The sequence below is a fragment of the Drosophila virilis genome, chromosome 5, assembly GCF_030788295.1.
Source record: "Drosophila virilis strain 15010-1051.87 chromosome 5, Dvir_AGI_RSII-ME, whole genome shotgun sequence".
Lineage (NCBI taxonomy): Eukaryota > Metazoa > Arthropoda > Insecta > Diptera > Drosophilidae > Drosophila > Drosophila virilis.
The window spans coordinates 15,259,000-15,280,233 of record NC_091547.1 but is presented as its reverse complement, the minus strand read 5'-3'; the positions used below and the strand labels follow the sequence as shown (position 1 = coordinate 15,280,233).

The following is a 21,234-nucleotide window of genomic DNA, read 5'->3' as shown; positions in this document are numbered from 1 at the left end:
TCTGTCTGATACGCGATGATATCCTTAAAGAGCTAGGAAAAGTTGAACTGAATAATGAAAAACAGTGTCTTGTTGGTATCTGTAATAGTGAGCTAAATACACTGGGAAGCTTTGTCACTCAAGTCGAAGTTGATGGTATCTTACTGGATATAACCTTTCATGTTACGAGCAGAGACGACATCCAATACTCAGCTGTAATAGGAAACAGCGTATTGAAGCAAGCGGACTTAATAGTATCGGAAAATTTCGTAGAATTTCGACCCAAAGTGAAGGACAATGCAAACGAGAGAGTAATTGACAAGACATCAACAATAACAGAAGATACTGTCGAAAATAAGAAGCCAGACATAGAGCTTTTACAAGAATTCAAAGATGTATGCTTTTTTGCAGAAAATCAGGAGGCTGAGATCGATCTACATCACTTAGAAAAACCTGTTGCAGACGCAGTTCAAGCAATAATTAAAAACTATTCACCTGAAATGAAGAAGAAATGTCCAATTGAAATGAAAATTTTGTTAAATGATGAGCGTCCAGTTTTCGAACGCCCAAGGCGCATATCACATGCGGACAAGTCTATTGTCGATTCGCAAATCAAAACTTGGCTAGAAGAAAAGATCATACAGCCAAGTACATCGGAGTATGCATCTCCTGTTGTCCTCGTTCCGAAAAAAGATGGTACCAAAAGATTGTGCTGTGACTACAGGCGTTTAAACGAAAAGATCGCGAGGGACAATTTTCCAATGCCCTTAATAGACGATGTGATTGAGAGATTGCAGGGCCAAAGTGTGTTTACTACACTTGATCTCGCAAACGGATTTTTTCATGTTCCAATTGAGCCAAATTCGAGAAAATTTACATCATTTGTAACAAGTGCAGGGCAATATGAATTCCTGTTCGTCCCTTTTGGAATATCGAACTCCCCAGCTGTATTTTCCAGATTCATTCATGCAATTCTTGTAGATCTGGTACAGGATGGTACAGTCGTAACTTATATGGATGATCTTATAATTCCCTCCAAGGATATAGATGAAGGTATCCAAAAGTTAAAGCGCGTACTGGACAGAGCAGCAGAGTTTAACTTGCGTATTAAGTGGAGCAAGTGCCAGTTTCTCATGAAGGAAGTTGACTTTTTAGGGTACGTTATACAGGGAGGCACAATAAGACCATCTGCAAGAAAAACCCAGGCAGTTCAAAATTTTCCTATACCGCATGACCGAAAGAGTTTGCAGCGTTTTCTCGGATTAACATCGTACTTTAGGCGCTTTGTAGAAGACTATGCGCTGATAGCCAAACCGCTCTCCGATTTGTTACGGAAAGACGTGCAATTTAAAGTTGATGAAGAACAACTAGTCGCATTCAGGCAATTAAAATCAGCATTAGTTAGTACTCCAGTATTGCGATTATATAATCCGAAAGCCAAGACTGAAGTGCATACGGACGCCTCAATGAATGGTTATGGTGGTGTACTCTTGCAAAAAGACTCGGACGATCAATTGTTGCATCCAATTCAATATTTAAGTCGGAAAACAAAACCCTCAGAAGAGAAGTATCATTCTTATGAGCTTGAGGTGCTGGCTATAGTCGAGGCCTTGAAAAAGTGGCGCGTTTACTTACTTGGCATAAAATTTAAGATTGTGACCGACTGTAACGCTTTCGCTTTGACCATGAAAAAACGTGGAGATATTCCATTGAGAGTCTCGCGTTGGGCACTCTTCCTTCAAGATTTTGACTACAGTATTGAGCATCGAAATGGCAGCAAAATGAGGCATGTTGATGCTTTAAGCCGCGTATCCTGTCTTATGCTTGAAGACTCACTGCAGCACAGATTGCAGCAAGCACAAGCGAGAGATGATTGGGTCCGAGCGGTGCTAACTGTTTTGGATTGTAGCACATACGAAGATTTTTATGTTAGGCATGGTATTTTATACAAGGATCCCATCAAGGAACTTATAGTAGTACCATCGCTGATGGAAGACGAAATCATAAGAATTGCACACAAGCAAGGGCATTTCTCAGCGAAACGAACTCAAGAAGCAATCGAGAAGACATTCTATATTCCGCAGCTATCGTCAAAAGTGCCAAAAATTGTAAAAAGTTGCGTAGAATGCATAATATCTGAGAGCAAATCAGGCAAGAAAGAAGGGTTTTTGGCACCAATTGACAAAGAAGACAAGCCCTTAGGCACGTACCATGTGGATCATGTCGGTCCAATAGAACAGACAAGTAAAAACTATAACTATATTCTAGTGATAGTCGATGCGTTTTCAAAATTTGTTTGGCTCTATCCAACAAAAAATACCACCGCAGAAGGAGTTGTAGATCGACTAAGACGGCAGGCAGCAGTGTTTGGAAATCCTAAGCGCATAATATCAGATAGGGGTGCAGCTTTCGTTTCAAACCTGTTCAAGGAGTACTGTGAAACAGAAGGTATACAGCATCTTACGATAGCTACAGGAGTTCCAAGAGGAAACGGCCAGGTAGAACGTATACACAAAATCGTAATACCAATGTTGTCTAAACTATGTCGTGAAAATCCTTGTAGCTGGTATAAGCATATTGATATCGTTCAACAAACAATCAACAGTACGCCGCCAAGAAGCACTAAAGTTTCACCGTTTAGATTGTTGACTGGTGTGGAGATGAAACTTAAAAGAATATCGGACTTGCAAGAACTATTAGAAGAAGCTGCTATAGAGGAGCTAAGTAACGAAAGAGAAGAAGTTCGTAAAGAAGCGCGGCAAAATATAGCAAAAATACAGCAGGAAAACCGAAAATCTTTTAATAAACATCGCAAAAAAGAGTCCAATTATAAAATAAACGAACTTGTAGCCATTAAGAGAACACAGTATGGTACTGGTTTAAAATTGAAACCTAAATTCTTTGGTCCATATAAAATAGTAAAGATTCAAAACCATGGTAGATATGACGTAGAAAAGGTAGGCGACCACGAAGGTCCAGGGAAAACTACAACTGTAGCAGAATACATGAAAAAATGGGAGCCAAATGCTAATTTAACAGAAGAGTCGTCATTCGGGTCGAATGAAGAGTCAGGATGGCCGAGTGTAGGAGTTGGAAACAGAACTAGGAGTGGTCGAACTTACAATCAGTTAAATTAAACAGGCGAGTATAATGTTGGCATTATACTCATTTGGTAATATAAAATCACTTATCATATGCAACCCTGCTATGGATATTTAATCAACGATAGATTTATCGATAAAAATACAAGAAGGAGAAGCTCAGTGGTAAGCTAGAAGAGTCAATGAAAAGATGTGTTCGCTGTTGCTCGTTGTCTTTGAAATACATGTCGGAAAATGTACAATAATCATAAGTTTACGCTTGTTCACCAATTTCTCTAAATAAAATAATATGAACATAAAGAACTCAAGTGCTTGTGAAGGCCATCGAATGGTCATCCCTACATAAATACATTTAGATATTTGTTATGTTCTTTTTTGCCTACTGTGCCGCATGCAAATAATGATGATGAGCACTTCGACTGACTAGAATTTTAGACTATGTTTGTTAAATATAAAAAAAATAATAATAATAAAGTACACTTAAATACACATGAAGGTGCTAATATTTGTACAAGAAACACTTGAGTACTCCAGATGCAGTTGAGCCTATGTATTGAGAGGCGGTTGGATGGGTGAGCCATGCATCTTTTGTTCTTTTGATAGACAGCCCCTTGTATTTGATCTGTAATCTGCTAAACAACTAGCGAGAGTGCACAGCAAAATGTTTTAAGGTAATTAGTTGAAGGAATAGAAATTTCAAAGATATACTTGAAGAAGATATTCTTGAAGTGTTTAAAATTTTGCTATCGCTATGATATTTATTGATCATGTGTTCCTCTCATGAGATCTGTAAGTTTCGGCATAGTTTTGGTCTTGGAGGGTGTTTGTTAGTATTTTCTAAATATCTATGTTCCACTAATTTGCCTGCATCTCTATTGACACACATACGCACAAATAATACCATAGTTCTTGATGTTCTTTGAGAGCAATTAGATTCGTTATTTAAAAATATTTTGCCTGATACGAGCCTCTGCGTTCATGATAATTCTTACAATCTATACTAGTTAGGGTATGCAAAGTCGAGCTGTTTGTCGTATAAATAAGGCATCCGTAACTGTAACAAGGATAAGGACATGGTTCACTCGCAGGCGATTTTGCCATCGAAACTGCTGAGCGCTATGGCGAAGGCTTGCATGGCGCAGAGCGGATAGCGATAGTCCATGGTGAAGACATCCTCGGATGTGCGGCCAAATTGCATGACTATGTATTCCGGATCAGAGTCGTGCACCAACTGAAAGTTCTTGACAGACGCTTGCGTGACGCGACCGTGAAAGTTGAGCACATAGGATTGGGTCTCGTCGTTCCAAACTGGCGTCTTATTGTGCAATTCCACAATGTTGTCCATGTTCTGGAGCAGAAGAAAAGGTATGATTGAGTATTAGCAAATGGTTGCAGAAAACCGACTGACCTTCATCTTCCACAAATCAAGTATGCCCTGCTGTTTGGGATCCGCTGAGCTGATCTTGACACGCTGGTCATCCTCAGTCATGCCCGGCAGTATCACAGTCATGTTGCGCGGTCCCTTAAAGCCCAGTATATTGGTGTCCTAGTCATAAAAAAGGCGAATTGATTATTGTAGCAGTTGCTTCTGGATTGTGATTCTGATGATACTCACGTAGATGATCACTGCCAGATCGAGTCGTGGACTTTCTGTGCTGTCCTTGTTGCCACTATCGAATACCGTGAAGGATGTGCCGAACACATTGGAGCGTAGCTTGCCGCAGAAGCCATCTGCGTTGCGCGACAGATCGGTGGGATCGCAGCTAACAATATAGTTGGATGTTTTGCTCTTCTTCCGCTTGCGCCCTTTAAGAGAGGAATCAGTGTAAGCGCCTGCCTGTGACAGAGGAGGGCCAAACTTACCGCCCAGCAGAAAGATCTTCTTGCCGTAGTCCCGCTCCAGATGCAGATAGTAGATGGGGAACAGGCCACGGTCCATGCCCTTGCGATCTCGTGTGATGCGGCACTTATAGAGCACACCTTGCGGCGCCGGCTGCATGACAAACAGATCAATGCTGCCGATGACGTCGCCTTCGGATTCGGCGCTGCCAACGCCGCTGTTGCTGCCGTTGGCTACCCCGTTGCTGGCCTCCGGCGCGACGCCGTCCTTGTAGGGTGAGGCGATGCCAGCGGGACGCACTGGAGCCACGCCCGCTATGTTGCGATTGGCATAGTCGTCCTCGTCGAGAGTCTCGTTGAAGGATTGCTGGCCGTTGCGTAGCCGCTGCGAATGCGCCGAGTTGGCACTTAGCGGCGGCAGCGGATTCTCAACGACCGTCACGGGACTGCTCTCTTCGTCCTCCAGCTCGTGCGACGAGATCTCCTCGATTAAGTCTGCAATTCAATGAAAGACATAACAATACTGGATACCGTTCCTGACGTGGCCGGGACTCACCTTCTTGATTGATGGTGCTTAGGCTGCGCAAATTGTTCGAGTTGTTGCGACTCGAGTTCATGCTGCTGGACAAGTGCACACTGGAGCTATTGTTGCTCAATATCTGATCCGGATTATGTGGCGATCCTATGAACTGCATGGGACCATCATAGGCGTGCAGCTCCCGGCTGTTGCCGCGCATTCCGGACATCGGGCGACTCATCTGCAGGTCGCTGGCCTGCACCATGCCGGGCGAGGCGCGCTTCTGCCGGATGTAAGCGTCCATCAGCTGGCGCTGTAAACAATAATTTATTATGCTTTAAAAAAGGCTTTCATAATATTCAAGGCGCATTTGTAAAGCTGGACAAACTAACTCATAGTTCTGATATATATAATTTATAGGTTCAGAAAAACTTGCTTTTGAACAGAATCCATATACCCTTCTTACACATTTTCTATGGGCACAGGACTTTCAAAGATCGGATAACATAATCTCAAGTTAATGCACATAACTTTTTCCATGCTGAGCAGCTGCTAAATTTGAACAGCCTGAAGCTCTTTGTTTTGTGTGTGTGGTATCATAAAGAGAGAAAAATATATTTATAACAGAGATTTTCCTTGGTAAACACTTTTTTTATAGCGCTTTAAAAGCTGTCACTTGTTTATTTATTTATAAGAAAAACAATAAGATTTTATTTTCATTAAATTTGATTGACCATATTTTAACACTTGCAACAGCCAAAGCGATAAGAGCCATAAAATATTTGAATATCTTTATGACTGCATTTACGTAAATACTTATATATTTCCGATTTTTTTTTATAATAATAAATGTTTGCCACTCATTTAAAAGTTCGCTTGTCATTTCCGTGCTTTGTTTTAAAATCTAAGCGAAAAACAAGTTTATTACCCATGAAAAACATGTAACCTGCTCAGCAGCTCCGGACTGCCCGACTAGAAAATACTCTATACCCAGTTGGAAAGTTCTATCAGATTTATTCGTGCCTATAAGCAGGCATTTTAGGGAAAGATGAAAGCATGAAATTTAAATAGATTTGAACCTGCAACTCATTTTTTGCTTGCCATGAATCGAACTTCAAGCTGGAGAAGTTAAATCAAATGGATCAATAAGATCTCATATTAAAAATCGTTTGTTTTCTTTTTTGTTTTTGATATGAAAAACAAGTTGAATTACTGAGCAATTGAATTGTTCTATTAAATACAATAATAATGTTCTATTAAATACAATAAATAATACTCAAGGCTTTAGCTAAAGTTAAATGTGTTTATATACAAGCTTATCACAGATCAAGAATAGCAGAATATCTGCTAGTTGGGCATTTGTTGACTTAAGCATTTTCCGCTTAGGTCATTTTTGCTTGGCTTGTAGAAATTTAATATAATTTATTTCATAGAAATGCCTTTTCCGAGCGTGATGTTGATAATATAAGCCAAGTTTGTTTAGCATTAAATATTTAAAGGGGAAGGGAGAACTAATTAATGCATCGCTTGATTCTACGGGCCAGCAGAGACTTGTTTGAGCTTCAATTATATAAGTAAGTAGGTGCATATGATTGGTTACGGGAACTACCCCGATTTTTGCGACTACGCAATTATCTTTAATGCATTCAAAGTCAACTTATATTTGCTCGAATGTAATTAGAGCTAAGTTTAGCTGCCAGTCAATTAGTAAAGCGCAAATAAAAATAAGACGCATAATTATACGAATACGAGCACACATTTAAAGCTGGATGGATCTGTATAGAGAGAGACCCTTTTGAGACTGAACTCTGGTGTAATATGAGTTTCGGGCCTTGGCATATTAATACACTCACCTACACACTTATGTAACTGCGGATGCATTGTGATGCACGATGTTGATGGATGCCTGACAGGGGGTTAAGGGGGGTGGGTACTATGCAATTGCATCACAGAAATGACCGCAGGGCAAACCGCGACGCCTTCGCTGGGAGAGAGGCGATTGACCACTTGGGGCCCGGGGCCTGGGGCCAGTCGCTTTTTTGTGAAATGGAATGGAATGACGCGACATGTCACGACATGACAGCGACTGGGATTGCGACTGGGGCAGTTGATGGCAATGATTTCATTAAACATTTAAATTTCAAGTTCAGCGTGAAAAACAAAGCGAGAAATGCAAACAAATTTAGCGAACTGCGATCTTTTTAATACAGCTTTTTTTATCAAGGCTTTTTTGTTGAACCGATTTGTACCCGGAATTCAAACCCAAAAGTGAACCCAAACAATGTAAATATGATTATTTCATTCATGTTAATACAAATAGTTGCATTGAATATTAAAATAGATTATGAAATCTAGGTTCGAGTCTGGGCTCAACCAAACACTCGAACCGAGCCTTAACCCAACCATTGAACATGTTTGTTGAGTTTGCAATCATATTCGATGTTATTACAATTGGAGGTAGCCATTTTTTAATAACCAGCCCTTCTTTTTGTTTAATTTATTAATATTCAAAAAAACCATTTTGGGTTTTTAATCAACTACGCTTTATACCTTCTATTTTGTCATGCTCCTGCTTTGAACTAAAAAGTTATCTGCAAAAGGATTTATTTCTGCGCTGATGCACAACGAGCAAAAGTTTCTTTCGTTTTTGTTTCTCAAGAAGGAAAAGGCAATTATGTGGAAATTTTAAATCCCTTTCCTTTTATTGCAACCAGAATAGAACAGGGGACAGGAAACAGAAGCTCGCGGACACGTCCAACAATCAGGAAGCTGAAGGGAAATGGGAAATGGGCACGCCTTGCAGTAAAAAAAGAGAAACGACAGCTTTTTAGAGAAAGTACGTTTATTGCTTGGCGTTAATATCAAGTACAAAGTAGAAGCTAGAGAACGTTTACATTGCTCAGGATGCTCTCGAGGGTGACATTGGAGGAGCGCTGCTTGTTGGCGGGCGCACACTGTAGCTGGAAGAAGTCGGGCAGGTCGAGCTCCGCTTCGAAGGCGCCCGTCTTGCTGGGAGGCAGCCAGAGGTCCATGCGATCGTAGATGACACCATCAGGGCCCTGCTGGATGAACCAATCGATTGCCTCGCGATCCTTAATGTCTGAGCCCCAGAGCAACAGCAACGGTAGCTGGGACTTGGCGCGCTGCACCAGCGTGGGATCGGCCTTGAAGAATACGGCATTGGGCACAATGCCCGCGAGGTCGAAGGCCTGGACAAAGTTGATGCTCTGCTCCACGGTGCTGGTGCGCGGATCGGTATAGACATTCTCCTTGCTGCTGGTGAGGAAGAGCACCGGATACATGTTCTGCTTGAAGCGTAACAGCGTGCACAGATCCGCATCGAAGCTCTTGAGGATGTTGAGACGACCACAGCCATATCGCTGCACCACCTCCAAAATACGGTCCACAAACAGATTCTTGTCGATGGTCTGTTCGCTCTCGTAGACGCCGTTCGATTGCAGCTGAGGCCATTTGATTTCAATGTCGAATCCAACGCTGAGGTTAACCCGCTCAAAGAAATCCTGCAGCGTGGGGAAGAGGCGCTGTTCCACCTGCTCAACATTGCTGTGAGCCGGATACTCAATGATCTTGTTGCCAACGATCTGGTAGGTCTTCACCTGCTTCAGCTGCTCATAGGTAATATCCTTGATGAGCACCTCGGTCAGATCGTTGCGCGTAGTCGGCGTCTTGGAGTCAATGCACACGCGTATGGAATAGTCGTGATGAATGATGGGCACCAGATCACTGGTCAGCTGCACATCGAACTCGACTAGATCAGCGCCCAGCTCGCCAGCCTTCAGCATGGAGCCCAACGTGTTCTCAATGAGCGGCGCCGCCGACGTCGAGGAGAGTGACAGGCTTTTGCCCAGCCCACGATGGCCGATCTCCAGCGCTGTCCAGTTGGCCCGCCAATAGTTGACGAAGCTGGTGCGGAAATCTGTGCTGCCATTGGCCATGGGACGCACCACAAGGTACTCAAGCTGCAGTTCGCCCACCACGCGTTGCCACACCGGCGATATTAGCTGCAGGGTCAGGTTGCCTTCGCTGCCCACCAGAGAGCCTGGCTGCAGGTGAGCGTAGCCCAGCAAGCGCACCAGGTCCTGCTGCTCGCCATAGACCTCCAGCTGGTAGGCCACCTGCTGCAGCTGCTCCACCGTCACATGGAACATGAGCAAGTCCTTGTCCTGCGCATAGGGCACACCGTACTCTGGCTGCGGGCGGAGTATGCTGTCGGCGTAAACCATGCGCACGTACTCCACGTTGGCTGCTGCCGAGCTTAGAATGGGCGACAGATTGCCCGGATGCACTGGCTGCAGGCGTAACCGCAAGCTGGCTGCATCCGGCACCGTCTGCTCCTCCAGGCGCAACGCCTGACGGAACACCTTGAGCTGCACAATCGAGCCAGAGCTCTGCAGCCAGCCGCGGGTCAGCTGCCGCTGGCCATCAATGTTGCCCAGCTCGTCGGAGCGATTACCCGGCAGCTTGGTCGTATTAAATGCGTGCGGCAACACATGCGACTCCCAGCGACGCACCTGCACGCTGCCAGAACGCGACACGGCCGCGACAAAGTAACGGTACTCGACACTGCTGTTCTGAGGCAGCAGGACCGATCCCATCCAGACATTGTGCACGTCCGTGCGATTCAGGAGAACGGCCCGATCCGCTTGCCAGCTGCCCAGCGCCGCCAGATTGCCGACCAGCGCGGGCCGCTCATGGGATGCCAGCACGTCCTCCTTGGAGAGGGTTAGCGTGAAATTGAAGGTCAGCGGAGAGTTGCGCTTGAGCGGCACAAAGCGTCGCGCGGCATAGTATTTCTCGTAGTACGAGTCGCTGTCACAGTGCACGGCCACGGACAGCAGGCAGAGCATGCTCAGCCAGGCGATGGCCAGCGCCACGAATGTTTTGCACATGGACATGGACATGGCAGGCGATCTGAGCACGGCGGCGAACGCGTTGCGACTATGGCCCGAGCTGGCGGCACTTTAGCTGCCAAGTACTTGGTGTTCCGTACGCCCCGCACTCTTATCACATATCACACGGGCGCTCGAGAGATTTACGACATCTTCGGGTCAGCCAAACGGAGGCGACAGGTAATTTACGCCGGCAAACGCTATCAGCGCGAGCGCCGATTGACAACTGAATGGTTGAGCTCAACAGTTGCTCACCGCTGGCCAGTTTCGCACGTGCCTCCGCATCATGTATCTCACAGATACAGCTGCAGATGCAGATACATGTTAGCTACAGATATATTTATGGTCTTTGTTACATGTACGCCAGCAAAAGCTCTGCGCCTCCTACGTCATCAATTGAGGCACTGGCAAAGCCAATCCCCAAACCCAAATCCAAACGCCGTATTAGCGCAATTGTAATGAATTTGTTTTTGAGTGCTGCGCAAAAGTGTTGCCTTGATGGGGTTCGGGTCCGTCACCCTATACGGCACACACACACATACACACACACACACACACACATACATACACAGGCACGCACTTGTGTGGGGCCTCAATTGCCGCCTCTGTGGCTAATGTTATTTGGGGGCTAGAACCCCCGCGTTCCATTTAAATGGCGAAAGTTTTTGTCAACGGCCGTGTAATTTATCTGCAATTACATATATTTCGTAACATTCGTTCGGGTTCTCTGTGCGCTCGGCAACTAATTTGCAAGCGGGCAAAGGTACACAGTAAAAAAAGCTTAAATTTATAACCATTTTGTCGAGTACCTCCACGTGTTCGAAACTAATTGTTCTTGCAGTCAATACTCTGTTAAGAAAAAAGCAATATAGCCTTTTAACCATTTTGAATGAGTATATATAAAAGGGTGTAGAGAGAAAAGCAAAATGGTGTTTATATTAATATACTCTCTATATATACAGAGATAAGGCATCAAGAGTATTGCACTTGAATCGAGTACCAGAAAAATACCCTTTTAGCCATTTTAAGTGAGTATATGATATCAGGGTATACAGAGAAGAGCAAAATTCAAGTATGTTTAAAATTAAAAACTGCATACTTAACCCAGATGAAAATTTGCGATAATACTATTAATACTTGAATGAAGCATGCAATTTTTAATTTCAAATATACTTGAGTCAGTTTTTATTTGTTATATTTTTCAGCCTTGTTGAGCTCTTGATTAAAATATAACAGCATTGAATCAAGTTTAAGTGACTCGTAAACTCAAAACAAAATAATCTCAATTTCAGATAAACAATACCTAATTTATCCTTATTTTAAACTCAGCTTGTTCCAGTAAGTATTTAATTAATGTGATTCAAGTACATATTGAACTCGATGTAAGATTAATTTTGACTTGGAAATAAATATTTATCTTAATATATAATATACATATATACTTTTTTTGAGTAAACAATACTTGCAACAGAATTATAGATATATTTCCCATTAAAAATGGGTACAAGGGTATATTGAATTTGTACAAAATCCAAATGTATGTAACAGGCAGAAGGAAGCATCTCCGACCCCATAATATATTCTTGATCAGCATCAATAGCCGAATCGATCTAGCCATGTCCGTCTGTCTGTCCGTCTGTCCGTCCGTATGTATGAACGCAAGGATCTCAGAACATATAAGAGCTATAGACTTGAAATTTTAGATGTTGGTTCTCCAAGCAATCGAAAAAAATCGATATCGATATCCCATTTTTTTTGGGCAATTTTGCTAAATAATAAGAGCTAGAGTCACAAAACATGATATATTGGCATTCAAACAAATTAATCATCGATGGGTTCAAAAATGTTAAAGACAAAAAAACCATTGGTTGTTAAAATCAACCTTTTTGATGATTTTCCAATTTTATACCATTTTTGACTCGAAAGGATCAGTTCTATCGATTGGCATCGAAAAAAGGAAATCAAAAATTTTGACCCAAATCGACAAAATGCCAATACATCAAGTTTTTTTTTTCAAAATCAAGTTCGGTGCGAAAATCAAATTTTTTCGATAATTTTTTTTTTAATATTTCGGGTAATAGCTCCGCGCGGAGATATGACGTTCCAAAACGACATAACTCCGCGCGGAGATATGACGTCCCAAAACGACATAACTCCCCGCGGAGATATGACGTTCCAAAACGACATAACTCCGCGCGGAGATATGACGTTCCGAAACGACATAACTCCCCGCGGAGATATGACGTTCCAAAACGACATAACTCCCCGCGGAGATATGACGTTCCAAAACGACATAACTCCGCGCGGAGATATGACGTCCCAAAACGACATAACTCCCCGCGGAGATATGACGTTCCAAAACGACATAACTCCGCGCGGAGATATGACGTTCCAAAACGACATAACTCCGCGCGGAGATATGACGTTCCGAAACGACATAACTCCCCGCGGAGATATGACGTCCCAAAACGACATAACTCCCCGCGGAGATATGACGTTCCAAAACGACATAACTCCGCGCGGAGATATGACGTTCCGAAACGACATAACTCCCCGCGGAGATATGACGTCCCAAAACGACATAACTCCCCGCGGAGATATGACCTTCAGACCTTCAGGATTTTTTTCAAAATCGAGGTCGGTGCGACAATCGAAACTTGTTCGATGATTTTTTTTAATATCTCGGGTAAATAATGTCTTATTTTAAAATGTTATACCTTTTAAAATGCGTACGGATCCCTATCATCAATTGGCATTTAAACAAATTAATCATCGATGGGTTGAAAAATATTGTTGACAAAAAACCGATTCGTTCGTAAATTCAACATTTTTGATGATTTTTTAGAATATTACCGTCAAATAATGTCCGATATTGGAATTTTATACCATTTTTGACTCGTAAGGATCAGTTCTATCGATTTTTTTCAAAATAGCGGTCGGTGCGAAAATCAGAACTTTTTCAATGATTATACCCTGAACCCATTAAAAATGAGTATAAGGGTATATTGTATTTGTGCAAAATCCAAATTTATGTAACAGGCAGAAGGAAGCATCTCCGACCCCATAAAGACTAGAACTCCCGACTAGAACCTTTTCTTGTTTAAATTTAAATCTGAACTGTAATCGCAACACATATTTTTACCGTGCAGGTCAATCGTTAAAAAAAAGTATTTAAAAAACGTTAGCTTTTTGGTTTTTTTTTTCTATTTTGCTGATTGGAATATTTATTCCAAAACATTGCTTTAAATTAAACAATGTTTATCAGGCATAAAGATTAGCACTTGGACTCCAACTAAAACCGAAATTGGCGCAGACCTTGATTAGATTTTTGTGGCCAACGAAGTCCCGTGTGTGCCTGCATATTTGATAGGGGTTATTAAAAAGAGCGAGAATAACAACAATTTATGGCCACACATGGAAAATGCATGGCAGTGTTTTTTTTTTTATTTTTTGCCGTCTTTTGGAGTTCGCTCAACGCGTTTATTTTAATTTAGGCCGACAAATTTGCGTAAAATTAAAGGGCGTTACAGTGGGTCGTAAAAAGCATGTACACTCACACAGACACCACTCATATATGTGTCTGTGTGTGTATGTTGTTCTTTTTCCAACGATATTTGGCTTAGCAAACATTTGGGGTCGTGCAATAAAATGATTACTCATACGCAGCGTGGAACAACGAAATTGATAAAGTCAGCAACACTAAAACACAAACAAAATAAGACTGGCAACTTTTTTGCATACCCTGTAATACAAAATTGTGTAATGTAGGTAATGCAAGACGAATGCGTGCATTTGCAACACTATCGATCGGCATTAAGATCTCATGTTATCGAATTTATATTACGAAGAAGAAGTGTTATTATTTTTGGTATAACTATTAAGGTTATGTTATTAAAGAGTCTATTCTTTTGGTAAAAAACCACATTTATATTGCTATTATCACTTTTATTTTTGATATTTATATTTGTATTATTAATAGCAAGCTAAGATCCAAATCGATTGGGAGAACAAGCTTAATTTAGGTTTTCTCTATTCATATTTTTATTATTATTGTTATTTTTGTTATATGTATTATCTGTTTTATTGAATTTTAATTTTATATTTATATAAATATTATATTATGGTTATAAATTTTATTATTATTATTAGCTGGATCTACGTTTCTCTTAATTATGATACACATTTTAATATTTTCCACTCAGAAGTGCCGTCTTATTACAGGGTAATTGCGGTTCAAGCTATCTCAACCAGAGCTTTAATACTTGTTTTACTTGTGAATAAATGTGCGCACCACATTACGAAATGACAAACATGAGAACCAGTCTGCCGAGGCCCCTTTCTTGCTTGCCGATGTTTTGCCATTCCGGATTAAGCATTATATGCATGTATTACGCCGGATTAAATGCGGTTGGCCCAAATGCAAAGCGGCAAAACGAGCAATGGGCGCTAGTTGAGCAGACGACGGACAAGGAGGAGGAATATATTAAGTACATTTGCATTCGGAACCTGAACTCTCTGGCAAATGTGCGCACCTAATAATGTGAAACAGGCTACCAGAGATTGTCAAACTATTAAATAATGAATGGACTGATGAGCAGCCAGAGGCATAAAATCAGATGGCCAATGGCTTGGAAAAGTACTCATCGATTTGGCTGGTCAAAGGACGATAAGCCATGTTGGGGGCGACGACAAACATGACCCGACGATTAAACTCAACAAAAAAAGAGGTGCCCATAAAATAGATTTGGTTTGATGGAAACGGGCTAAAAGGCTGCCAGACGCAAACTATTACGAGTTGTTGTTTCCACCTTTGGCTTTGCTTTTGAGCCGCCCTCGACACATGGCCGCATGCGTGTTTTGCACCCCCCCACCGCCCTGCTGACCATATTTTGTGGGGCCAAGTTGAGTTGAATTTAGTCGACGCTTCATTGGGCCAATGTCCATTGTGCTGTCATGTCCGCAGTGACAGCAACAAAAATGTGAATACAAAAAGTGCCTGACAAATCTTTTAAATGCACATTTTATAAATTTACAAACTTGTTTGTAGATACACACAAAACTCATTTATTTTTAGATATTTGAAGTTTTCTATCTATAAGCCTATTCAGCTTTCCTTTTATAATAGTTATCTTATATATTTTATGATAAAACTTTAGGAGGTAAGATTAATTTTCATTAAGCATCTCCTAAAACGTGTTTATCCATTTTCAAATTAACAGAGTTATAATAAATAATATATATATTATTCATATAAATTTAGACAAGAAATTACCCGACATTGCCAGCATCAATTGAATAATGTTCAAAATGCAAATATTATCGAAATTCCTTGTGTAATTCTCTCAATTTCTAAAATATATTCAACCGGTTTTTCGTTTTGTTTTCATTGTCCCTTCATTGTCAATAAATTAAGTGAACGCTAGCTAAAAAAAACATATAGCTGCTCTCGGCTCTATAAGTTTCTTTCTTCATATAATTTATTTCGTCGCAACTGCACAGAAACCATTCAACTTGAACTTGTTAAAAGGCACATTTTTTCTAATATAAATAAAAACAACTTTCTGTATTCTTACGTGCTGAGTGCTCACTTTCGACCCCAGAGGAAGCTTCGGTTAAAATGTCAGCTTCTTAGCTGCAACGTTTGATCTGTGCGTTGGTTAGTCAATCAGTCAGTCAGTCACTCAGTCAATCAGTCAGTCAGTCAGTCGTCAGTTAGTTAGTCAGTTAGTTAGTCAGTTAGTCAGTCAGTTAGTCAGTTAGTCAGTCAGTCAGTCAGTCAGTCAAGACTTAAGAGTTTGTCTTGTCTTGTCTGACTGACTTAATTTAATTTAACATTTTTGGTAAGAAATAAATAAGAGGCTATACAAAACAAAACCGAAATAATACAAATGGGCTTTTTATAATAATAAACATACATACATATATATTAATATTAATATTAATATATAGTTTTAATGTAGACAAATTGAAGTGCACTGAAACCTCGTTCATTTGCTGCCAAAGAAATATTTATTCCAAACCTAACAAGATGAAAGTAATAAAAATGTGGTTGCAACTTATGAATTCAAGGATAGAAATAATTTAAATAACTTTTCTAGACTATGGGAAAACTTTTTGACGGTGTGCAATTTTGTATGCAAAAAAAAAAAAAAAACAAAGCAACAAATATTTTCTGTTTTGCATCTTAAGAAAGATAAATAAAAATTCAAATGTGGTAAGCGGGCTTAAATACGGAGCTCCAAGTAAAATTCCATGTAATGAAACTTAAGGGCTTGGTTTATTTTTGAAAGAAATCCAAAAACTAGTTTTCCGAAATGCATTTAAACTGGTAGTGGGAAGCATCTGCAGCACATAATCTATATTATGATTATATTGCGATTGATAGATTGCGATTTGATAGTTGTGCACTGTTCATTGCCACATTTAAGCTCTAAGCAATTGCAGAAGGATCGGACTATAAGCACCGAAGAAATGCATTTATATATTTATATTGTGCGGCAAAGGAAGACTCCTAAAGACTGTGTAGCTCACAGGAACTGTTCCATATGTTGCAGCACAATTAAAATTATATGACTTGCTTCAGAATTTATGCGTTCAATGCAAAATGTTTAATATCCGGCTTAACCCCTTAAGCGGTGTGTTTAGAGATAACGACGGCAGCTGGCAATGAAAAGAGGCAAACGCATAAAATGAAAACACGTATGGGAAAGTTTTTAAATACGAGAATATTTCTGTGTATGTTTTTTTTTTTGGGCATGCACGATGCACGAATTTGGGGCAAGAGACTGCTGTGGCATGGCCTCTTGTGGTTTAGCATTGGGTTTTTGTGCTTTCATAAAAGCAAAGCTGATGAAGCTGCCTTGAGTGAGTGGTTGGCGTGGCAAAGTAAGACCCAAAGTCTGATTAGAAAATAACTGAAAAGAATGCCACTTTACGGTTGAGCTCTCGAAATTTCCTCACAATATTTGAGACGCGCGAGGGGCCCTTGGCAAAGAAATTAGCAGCGTTTTGTAGTGGCCTCCTAAGTGGAACAATTGCCCTTACAGTTTGTATGCAAATTTCGAATAACAACAATGACAAAGGTGGGCTCGAACTCGGTTGCGGCAATGGCCTAAAAGTATGCAGCAGAACGCTGCGAGTGGCAACTGGCAAGTGATGTGACACACACACACACACACACACACCCACACACTCACAAAGTAACTGAGCCCAGGGCAAAAGGCAGCCTTTGTTATGTTGACACATGTGTATACATGTGTGCCTGAGTGTGCGTGTGTGGTTGGGCTGCTGTGTGGGCGGAATAACAAAGGATCTGTGAATTTCACTCTTTTGCACTCGCCAACTCGTTTGCACTTGGCAATATGTTGACCCAAGAGGTCAAATATGACTTAACTGCTTCATCAGTTTCTTTGGGCAGTTCAATAAAGGCAAAGTCAAACAGCAACACCTTCGCGACCCGGCAGTCGCATCTCAACGTCCGAGCATCTGTATTTTGCTCGAGCAAACAGAAGAAACAGCTTGGTGTTGACTATTAGAATGCCGAGCAGCCAGTAACATGGCAGCAGCAAACCAATGCCATGGCATAAATATTTATGTACTCTGTCTAATGGCTGTATGTGTAACAAGCGGGTTTGCTTTGAGTAGCAAGGGCCCGACTGGGTGATGTAGACCAGTTGTGCTACTGCTAAAATATCAAGACTTTGACTTTTCTATTGTCTTTCTTATTAGGAATATATATACTTTTCTTTATACTTCCTTCCGTCAGTTACATAAATTTGCAAAACATCATCATACTCTCTTTGCCGTTTTCCAAGTGTCTAGGGTATATAAATATATATTCTGATAGGGTAATGCTGGGCTTAACCTGTTGTCAGCCATTGGCATTTGCTTGAATGAGAAGCTTTACGATGCGCACGTAACATTGAGAATTAATTACAAGCGCTGCTCGTAAAAAAGATTGCCAGTCTAGGAACATTAATTTGTGTTCTATATACCCTTTCAGTGGTTTTGTAATTTCCTTTGTTCCTTCCGTTATTGTGATCTTTCTGTGTAGCCTTTATGTATGCATATGCGTAAAGGCATTTGAAAGATCAACAAGTAAGAGGTTCTAGTCGGGAGCTCCCGACTAGGGGATACCCTGAACCCTCTTCTTCCAACATCAAATACATATATATATTATATTTTATAAGCTATATGTCAATTATGGGGACTCTAGCTATTATTATTTACCAAAATTGCCCTATACCCATTTTTAATGTGTTCAGGGTATAATCATTGAAAACGGAGCGCGGAGTTATGTCGTTTTGGAACGTCATATCTCCCGCGGAGCTATGTCGTTTTGGAACGTCATATCTCCGCGCGGAGTTATGTCGTTTTGGAACGTCATATCTTCCGCGGAGCTATGTCATTTTGGAACGTCATATCTCCCGCGGAGTTATGTCGTTTTGGAACGTCATATCTCCCGCGGAGTTATGTCGTTTAGGAACGTCATATCTCCGCGCGGAGCTATTACCCGAGATATTAAAAAAAAATCATCGAAAAAGATTCGATTTTCGCATCGATTTGGGTCAAAATTTTGGATTTCCTTTTTTTGATGCCAATCGTTAGAACTGATCCTTAAGAGTCAAAAATGGTATGAAGTTGCAAAATCGGACATTATTTGAGGGAAATATTCCAAAAAATCATCAAAAAGGTTGAATTTACGAACGAATCGGTTTTTTGTCAACAACATTTTTCAACCCATTGATGATTAATTTGTTTGAATGCCAATTGATGGTAGGCATCCGTAAGCATTTAAAAAGGTATAACATTTTAAAATCAGACATTATTTACCCGAGGTATTAAAAAAAAATCATCGAACAAGTTTCGATTGTCGCACCGACCTCGATTTTGAAAAAAATCGTGAAGGTCTGAAGGTCATATCTCCGCGGGGAGTTATGTCGTTTTGGAACGTCATATCTCCGCGAGGAGTTATGTCGTTTTGGAACGTCATATCTCCGCGGGGAGTTATGTCGTTTTGGAACGTCATATCTCCGCGCGGAGTTATGTCGTTTTGGAACGTCATATCTCCGCGGGGAGTTATGTCGTTTTGGAACGTCATATCTCCGCGGGGAGTTATGTCGGTTTGGAAAGTCATATCTCCGGGGGAAGTTATGTCGTTTTGGAACGTCATATCTCCGCGCGGAGTTATGTCGTTTTGGAACGTCATATCTCCGCGCGGAGTTATGTCGTTTTGGAACGTCATATCTCCGCGGGGAGTTATGTCGTTTTGGAACGTCATATCTCCGCGGGAAGTTATGTCGTTTTGGAACGTCATATCTCCGCGCGGAGTTATGTCGTTTTGGAACGTCATATCTCCGCGCGGAGTTATGTCGTTTTGGAACGTCATATCTCCGCGCGGAGTTATGTCGTTCTGGAACGTCATATCTCCGCGCGGAGTTATGTCGTTCTGGAACGTCATATCTCCCGCGGAGTTATGTCGTTTAGGAACGTCATATCTCCGCGCGGAGCTATTACCCGAGATATTAAAGAAAATCATCGAAAAAATTTGATTTTCGCACCGAACTCGATTTTGTGAAAAAACGTGATGTATAACCTTGCCATTTTGTCGATTTGGGTTAAGATTTTGAATTAAGCACTGATGATAAAAAAGGAAAAGGAACTATATTTAGATTTTGCACAAATACAATATACCCTTACGCCCATTTTAAATGGGCTCAGGGTATAAAAAGTGAACTTTGAACTCGTGGGCAAACTTGATCAGGAGCTTCAAAGGAAAACCAGTTGAAAATCTAGTTTTTCAGAAACTTCTTTTGATAATGAAATTGTTTTATTAACACCATCTAGTTTAGTATAAACTTCAATTATATTTCTAACAATTTAAAGGGTATCAGCATAACTTTTGTTGTATTGAGCTCTGCTTCAATGGTTTTTGGGCAACGGACAAGGTCTCAGGTGCAAAGAAAAGAAAAACATAACTTGCAAGGTGTAAAAGTTTTGCGGTCGTCTGATAATAGTAAAATTTTTTAATTAATGGTTGTAACTTTGCTGAGACTTTGTTGAAAGCACATTCTATTCGGCAGCTGCAGCGTCGCGATATATAGTAAGAGAAACTACTTTTTTAGTCGTTGTTTAAACTGCATTTTATTTGAAGGCTAATGGCTTTCTTTCCCTACTGCCGCACACACCTGAGCAGCCCATTGAGGGGCAATTTCCTTTCGATGTTGGCTCAAAAGCTTTAAATTCCTTTGAAATTGCGCATGAAATGCCAAAAGGAAGCTATGTGGGAGAGGCAGGATTACATTTACATATGAGTGTGTGTGTGTGTATACATATATTTCATATTTCCGTTGCCATCGCATTTTCTTTCGTGGTATTGATAGGATTATGTGCATGTATTTTACCAATGGAAAATTGTCGGGCTTTATTTTATTTTTGCGCTTACACGTTCTACTATTTATGGCTATTTAAGAGAACTTGCATTCCGACTTTGCATATTTGGTAACTTAGCCAGTTGAATGTTAACTTATATATATTTTAAATTGCTTGTATGTGGATGGACTCAAATGGACTTTAATCCCTACTTTATAGCCCGACACAATTTTAACCCCTGCAGTTAATCCGCTTAGCCAAAGCCTTTTAATGCTAACGAGTGGATGCATTTTCTTTCAAAACAATTTCCTGGCTAACGTATCCCAGGGATGTACTTTTACAGTTTTTGCCAAAGATTGTTTTTTATGGCCACAATCCCCTTTTTGTTCCATGGATGGCCATGGATGAATGCCAGAACAAATAGCCCGAGTTGCGCATGGGGTTTGTGCTTTTGTTCGAATCGAATGCTTTAAGCCATGAAATCCTCTCTGTCATCGGTAATATGAAGTGATTTAAT

General features: G+C 40.9%; 2 protein-coding genes across 6 annotated transcripts in view; both read right to left on the bottom strand.

Annotated features, from left to right (window-relative positions):
• Positions 1 to 1,079: 1,079 nt before the first annotated feature.
• The window catches only part of ktub (Tub domain-containing protein ktub), a 36,598-nt gene continuing 16,443 nt past the window's right edge, over positions 1,080 to 21,234 (bottom strand). For 4 of the 5 annotated variants that reach the window (XM_015173872.3, XM_015173873.3, XM_002049781.4 and 1 more), the window contains exons 3-7: positions 5,476 to 5,749; positions 4,944 to 5,414; positions 4,696 to 4,886; positions 4,489 to 4,626; positions 1,080 to 4,428 (exon numbers count right to left, since the gene is read on the bottom strand). In XM_015173872.3, the coding sequence (XP_015029358.1) occupies positions 4,159 to 4,428; positions 4,489 to 4,626; positions 4,696 to 4,886; positions 4,944 to 5,414; positions 5,476 to 5,749 (1,344 nt within the window). In that variant the 3' untranslated portion in view covers positions 1,080 to 4,158. Of the gene's footprint in view, positions 4,429 to 4,488; positions 4,627 to 4,695; positions 4,887 to 4,943; positions 5,415 to 5,475; positions 5,750 to 6,170; positions 6,189 to 21,234 lie in introns of those variants that run through there. The other variant, XM_070209728.1, reaches the window with a different exon arrangement.
• LOC6625692 (putative glycerophosphocholine phosphodiesterase GPCPD1 homolog 2) lies at positions 8,261 to 10,563 on the bottom strand. Its single transcript, XM_002049782.4, has one exon. It carries the CDS (start codon positions 10,356 to 10,358, stop codon positions 8,316 to 8,318), a length of 2,043 nt encoding a protein of 680 aa, XP_002049818.1. The 5' UTR covers positions 10,359 to 10,563; the 3' UTR covers positions 8,261 to 8,315.